The 7,297-nt window shown below is 39.0% G+C and overlaps 1 protein-coding gene across 1 annotated transcript; it reads right to left on the bottom strand. All coding sequences in view use genetic code 11, as the record gives it.

The window, feature by feature from the left end:
* Window positions 1-660: 660 nt before the first annotated feature.
* Window positions 661-804, bottom strand: EGR_08865 (hypothetical protein; the record flags this gene model as incomplete). Its single annotated transcript, XM_024498114.1, has 1 exon — window positions 661-804. The coding sequence occupies one exon, from the start codon at window positions 802-804 to the stop codon at window positions 661-663; it is 144 nt and encodes a 47-aa protein (XP_024347516.1).
* Between the last annotated feature and the right edge of the window lie 6,493 nt (window positions 805-7,297).

The raw sequence follows: 7,297 nt of genomic DNA, 5'->3' as shown, positions 1-7,297 counted from the left end.
TTGAGAACGTCTCGTAAAACAAAAGCAGAAGTTTGCCTTTATTGCATATTTGTCTGATTAGGTTCCACTGCAGCCAGTTGGAAGAGCTTTTCGATGAAGTCGACGATAAAGAATAATTCAACAAGAATATGAAGGAAGGAGTACGACCGGGTATTTCAAGGCCTCTTTATCGAAAACAAATTCACCTTCTCTTTCATAAGCTACCATGCTTAAACAGAACCTGATCACAGTAGACATCACTCGTTGGCTAAGCTTGGAATTGATTTACCCTTAATGATGCCACGTGGTTTTGGCCGAATGCAGGCCATCAGCATCAGTGGCGCGAGCTCCCCTCCATAACATGTTTGCAGAAAACTTGTGAAATACTGCAATTCAAACCATTTACTTTTTAAGTAACATTTTTTGCTCTTATCTTCCCTTCTACAACAATGGGCTCGTTCTTCGGATTTTGATAATACTAACGATCAGGTGGACTACAAGTCACCGTAGCACAGGAAAGAATAAACGTAAAGCTCCCCATGAAAAAGATTTCCTTTTTGGTGGCCCTGTTGGTCAATTTACAAGGAATCTTTACAAATGCGGTTCCTCGATGGACGAACTATTGCCCTATCCGTTCGATGCATGTATATTCTTCAGAGGCATAAGAGCCAAAACAATTACCTATTTCGGTTCTTCCTGACGAATAGTTGCTAGAAGAGCTTGATCCATAACTTGCATTAGCCTTTCTGTAGCTTCGAATTCATCCTTCTCTTCAGTTTGACTAGAACGTTCCCCATGGATAATGCTGCCATTTTGTACGTCCATGCTTCTGAAAGACAGTAAAGAAACTATGATTTTGTCTTTTACTTGACAGCCTTTGTCCTAGTTTGAGTAAGCAGATGAAGTTGACAAGACTACACCTACACTAAAATCAGTGCCACTTAGAGAGCCTTGCATTTAGACTTTGTGAAAAACTTCATCGTGAAAATACTCAAAATTAGAATCCATTTATCTGCCAGTTTTAATCGTTTACTTTTTTGGTGCCTATATACGCTTGCTGATCCTTTTTAGAAAATTAAACTCCTGTCTGGTTTTGCAGCTGTATCCAAAATGTAAGCAACAGTAAAGCCATTTATACTATTTTGCCAGTTACAAAATATCATCTTCTTACGTAGAAGTGAGCAGCATGTTTAGATACATTAGAAGTAGAAGTGATAAGTTCAGCAACCCCAAAGTAAACTTGAATATGGGAGGACATAACGAAGGATGCACAAAATAATTAGTTCGAAGTTAAAAAAAAAGATTTCTCATGTAATGTTAAATTTATCCGAACGCATTAAAAGAAATATAGCATGGTTAAGAAGTACCTGCTAATTTTATGACCATGGAATATTTATTTTCTCTTTTTACCTACCCAAAAAGTCATGCTTCGTCTAAGGCCGTTTGCGCATTTACGGTCCTGTCGCACACGTCTGTGTCTCCCAGTGACCATACCAACCTGCAACGAGCTTACAGTGTAGATATGCAGCATAATGACAATCTGCGAAACGGGACAAAGTGCTTGAAAAGGAAAAAGTAGACATGCATAAAAGTGTTGCCAATTTGAATTCGCTTTGTTGTGTTGACACCGACACTCCCTTCTTCCATTTGCGGCTGGCATTGACATGCTGGAGCACAAGGGTGCTTCAAAATTGATTTTGTGTACTTTTGATCATCATTTTGTGAGTCGTGTCCAAGTCATATAACGGTAATATGAGTTGCAAACATGTTTATGAGATAGCATGGCTCTCAACGAAGGTAACTGATAAACTGACCAATGTATGCAGTTCAAATTTCATCAGTTTTATCGGTCTCTAATCAGAATTGGCATATTGAATTGTTTGTTTGGATAATGTAGGAAACGGCCTTTATAAATCGTCTTGTTCTTTTGATCCCGAACATTTTAACGGCACTTTTGTCGTTTAGTGCCTCTAGCTAGCACCAATAAAGTTGCCACCCTTTAATACGCTTGTCGTGTCATGTCAAAGGTTAGCTTCTTGCAAATTTAGATGACGAGTTCATGCGATTTGCATGGTCTCGGTACTAAATTGTGATTGTGATTTTATTAACTGCCTAACTAATGACGCGGCCATAGATATTTAATATGAGGGCTATATAGGCATTTTTAACTTAATCTCTTCAACGTTTATCATAAAATAAAAAAACTATGCTTGTAAAGTACTGCTGAATATTACAAGATTTGGTTGTGGTATGCCGTAGGGTTTCGAATGAAACAATGGGGCAGAAAATAGCAGCATCAACTAGTACTGAGGGGAACTCATATTTGCAACTCTATCAAGTAAAACGAGGATTAGGGGGTCTGGGCAAAAACTTGTAAAAATATGTCGTAAGTTTTTAAGCGCTTAAAGTGTATTTTGCTGAGGAAAATTTGTTTTAGGTAGTGACTGAGCTTTAAATAGTTTCGTTTGCCTTGTCTTGGATGTGTATTTACTTAGACTTCATATTTATAGAGCGACCTGGAAATGTGACGACTGCTCTCGCTCCGCCGCATTTGCTTCCAAGACTATGTTGGTCTTTAGCAGCGAAATTTGTATTTTTACCGTTTTTATGCTAGTGTTTAGTATTCTTTTATATTTTTGCTTTTATATCCTTTACTGTAATACGATAGTGGTTTGTCCTTTGGTTCTGGTGAGGCGCCACTTTTGGACTTCGAATTAGCCCCCTTGTACCTCGCTGGGTGGGCTGGCCTTTTGGGCCATGCCAATAGCCCAGACACCTTCTCTGCGCTGAATAAATATTCTGTCCGAGTACTTTGTCTTCCTTCGTCTTCAGGGAGTCCCGGGACGCTACATTGGTGGCAGCGAAAAGCAAACCCGATCTTAAAGGACATGTATCCTGATTTTCCACTTCTGCGTGATAAGTCTTAGTGGAGCGGAAGAAGTACATATGCTGCGGATGGGAGAATGGTGATGACTCCTAACAGAAGGGTTGATGTTGACGTCTACCTTCGGCATCCCTCCCAGTCCCGTGTTCTGCAGAAAAGCTATTAACAACTGAAGCGACACTAGCCGTGAACCATCTGGAAGTTTCGTTACGGATTTCCCCTACCGTCCCCCATGGACCTGTTTTAAATCTTGTACTTCCTTACTCAGATCTGCTTTTAGGCCAGTGTTCCTGCATCTATCTATGGACACGCATGATGGCCGGCGCAGTTCCCCGTCCTGAATCAAATCCCTAAACCGGACGAGACCCCAGATCGAGTCAAGCCGCCAAGAGGGATCAGTGACGTTGAGGTCAAGTATCCCCTCAGTTGCGCGCTAATTTGGTGACTGGCACGGTTGGCTCGTTGGTGTTTCTTTACTGCACCGACTACGTTGTAATGGCTGACGCGGGAGGTTGACCTGTGGGAGCGCCGAGGACGACGCTTAAAAGAGGAGGGAGGCTATGTAATACGATAGTGGTTTATCCTTCGGTTCTGGTGAGGCGCCACTTTTGTACTTTGAATTAGCCTTCTTGTACCTCGCTGGGTGGGCTGGCCTTTTGGGCCATGCCACTAGCCCAGACACCTTCTCCGTGCTGAATATATATATTCTGCCCGAGTATTGTGTCTTCTTCCGTCTTCAAGGGGTCTTGGGACGCTATATTGCTGTATAAAATACAGTTTAGCATTTTTAATTCCCCGTTGGCCCATTTAAACATTAGCTATTTTACAGGTACCATGGTTGTCTTTTCACTAATTAATGCAAATCCAGTTTACTAGATCAAAATCCACTTTAATGCTGGAGATGTGGAAAGTGTTCTTCCAAACGCGCACGTCTAATAAAACATATGGAGCATACTCATTAGGATTAGTTGACATTGTGATTGTTTATAATGCAGCAAACTTCTATAATTAGAACGTATTATAAAATAGATTTGGTAGATTTTGCTACCTGTGCTATTTGTGCAACCAAAATTGAGATTGTTAAAGCACGCATGTCACTTTAAAGTAGTTGTTGACGGTAGTAGGAGCAAGGAGCTTACTTCATATGAGCCGGCATAAATCTGGTGAGCTGCTGCAAATGTAACATACCGTTATTGAGGAGATTCCGTTCGTCATTGCAGACAAAAGATTATTATGGATGTAGGGCGTCGTTGGCATTTGCTTGTGTTGCACAGCATTTCAGATAAAAAATTGCGTAATTTCAAACCCTTTACCCAAGAAATGTGATGCCTGGGGTCGTCAATGAGGAGCAAGTTTAGATCACTGTACTACATCTGTGCTGTTATTTGCACTGCAATGTTACTCTGTCTTAACATGCTAGCAACAGCATTTAGTTCACAAAACAAAGAATCCGACAGCATTTTAGCAATATCCTTAGCCAAGAATTGATACCCCTCTTTGCATGTCTCTGTTCTCTTCTCTTCAGCAATTTATGAAATTTTGTTGAAGTTTTTTGCCTGGATTCACTAGTCCTACTATTTTTTTAGGGAAAAAATGGTTTCAGTGTTTACTATGCGAGAAAGCATTTCCATGTTACAGCACCCTAAACCAACACCTTTAGGACATCCTGCGATCAATTTGCACGTCTTATTGCACAACGACTATTTAAGAAGAGCATTTGGAGTTAAGGAATGTAGAAATCATCTTATCAAAATGACAGGGTTTGTTGTTTCTGCCCTTATTTAAGTCTATAATTCAAATGCCTTTATTTTAATAAACTATTCACCAACCGATGTGATTTATTAAACCACATTTCTGCGCTTTATAAAAACCCTTTGCAAAATTCCTAAAAAAGCTCTTAAAATTACCAAGTCCACATATAACAAATTTAAATGAAAATTAGTTGTATATCAGCATTGCCATAAATAGTTCAGGAGACGCAGCATCTTAAAGGATTAGATAATGGAGGTGGCCGATAGTAAAAATTACTAGATTTGAGCCTTCGTTAGCTGCCAACTAAATTATATTTGGTGTTTAAGGTAATTACTTTTCGGTCCCAGACTTCAAGACAGGAAGGCATTTACCTACCAACATTGCTCTACATTCTTTTCGCGACGAGGCAATTTATATCTTCACATTTTTGAAGTCCATGAATGCAGGCTAAATGCATTTTAAATTTGCTGCAAATTTTGGGCGTGTACTCTTTGTTACTATGCAATATTTTTTGCTCCAAATTCACAGCGGAGCTATTTAACAGGCATATTACTGTGATTCATGGGAGAAATTTAAATAATTCCTAATAGTGGGTTAATTTTTTATATTTTTATCTGCCACTAAACATCACTTAAATTTGTCTACTTGGTCATATTCTTAGAGAGGTCATTCAATGAGATTAATTTTTACATCTTTTTGCAAAATAACTTGGAAAGTGAACTGTTTTAATTTTTGAATTGCGAAAATTTTATTCTTACCACTTGGCAGATAGCATTTTTACGTTATTAAATCTCAACCAAAAATATATCTTTGCACTTTTTAATCCCGTAATCATAATACACCACAGTCAAGTGATCAGTTGTAAATAATGAACCAGTTATCCAAGGAGCTAGCCAATCCACAAAAGAAGCTGGATATCTGATCGGCTAGATTTGTGTCCTCACAATTCGCTTTGCCGTCAGCTGCTACACACTCTTCTGCTCGGTGCTTGCTCCGCCATCCACTTGCAGACGAGGGGAAGAAACTGAGCTTAAGCTAGAGAATGAACCATAAACCTTCTATTTGTGTGATGAATGGTAACGTCTTAAGGTCACAGATTTGACCTCCTGAAAGCGTGCGTCTCATGCTTTATAGTAGATGAAGGACCAATCACTACATGGCAATTCATTATCTAACATTCCTGATGAACCTTCTCCGTTGATTGAGTAGCCTTCCTCATTGGCACCTGTGGTTCACACAATAAACGGGAAAATTTTTTTGTTCTGCTCTTTAACGCAGAACTTTTCACTTTTAGTAGAATTGGAGCATTTCTTGTAATTGATGTCTGTTGCCGTATCAGATCCACCGAACAATTATCCATTCCGCATGGGCCTTACCTAAGCACATGTGCACACGATGCCTAAAGCTTCTGTGTAAAAGATATGAATTATGTTATTAAAAATTATCACATTTTAAAGAAATTAGGTTTAGCTGTATTGTTCCGACTTCGTAATTTTGTTTAGGAGCCCTTTGCGATCATTTCGGGATAAAATTTTGCACTTTATCAATTATTATTCATTGCAGTCATTGAAAAGCGACGAGAGATAATTCTAGTTATATAGATTAGCTCTCAAAATTCCTTTATTTAACAGCTCCTCACCAGCTTCTGCACCACCAAATTAGTATTTATAATTCCTCTAGCACGATCGGAATATTATCAATTAGTCTAATCACATGGAATGGGTCCGTTACGATGTGATCTTCAAGAGACTTGGGAGTAGTCGAGATGATAACTTTGCTCTGACCAAGAGACAATGGATGGGGTCGGATCTCGCCATATCAGAAGGAACCACGTAACCATTATTAATGCTTTTTGTCTGTGCATGCTCAATTCCAAAATCACACGGTCATACACATTTATCTTTTACCTTGCACGCTACAACGTCCTAAGAAGTTAATCGAGGATTGCTAAAAACGACAACTTTGATACAGGATAAAAACCTGAACTCTTATATGACCCAGCGCCATTCTAAGATTTGACAGTAACAAGTCAGTGCTAGTTCTCCATGTTAAAACGAAACACGCTCATTATAACATCTGTGATTAAATTTAACAAAGTCAAAACTGTTTAATCTAATGAAAAGGAAATTAGTACTAAAGAGTACTTAGTGGCACCTGAACAGGCTCGTGGATTATATATGAAAGGATCGGTGAATACTAGTGTCAACAAAACCCATGCCACTAGAATAGTGACCAAATTTGCAAGAAAGTAACTCTCATTTCCTTGAGGCTAATCGTGTGCCTTTACAGAGAACCGACAACCAACAACCAAATCCATAACAGAAGAAATAAGATGAGATTGTCAGTGCCACGGCCCATTGAAGGTTTGATTGAAACTCCTGATTACCGCAAATTAAAAAAATCATACATCAGTTAAAAAAGGCTCATTTTGAAAGACCAGGTTAGTATTATAGCCAAATTGCAAAATCAATTCAAAATTATAAGCCAGCTAGATGGTGTAGAGGGTCATTTCCAGAAGTAACACTAACTTTCAGCCTTAATGGCAACATATTCACCCCTTTTTGAATGACCTGGCCTTTACGAAATACAAAGTGAAGGTGCTGATTTCATGCCCAACTAATTTTTACCTCGGACAAGCTATTTATTGCCTTTTTGGTGTAAGTGTGTGGTAATTTCCGTTTC

Source organism: Echinococcus granulosus, assembly GCF_000524195.1.
Source record: "Echinococcus granulosus chromosome Unknown EG_S00121, whole genome shotgun sequence".
Lineage (NCBI taxonomy): Eukaryota > Metazoa > Platyhelminthes > Cestoda > Cyclophyllidea > Taeniidae > Echinococcus > Echinococcus granulosus.
This window is presented reverse-complemented; position numbering and strand designations above follow the sequence as displayed.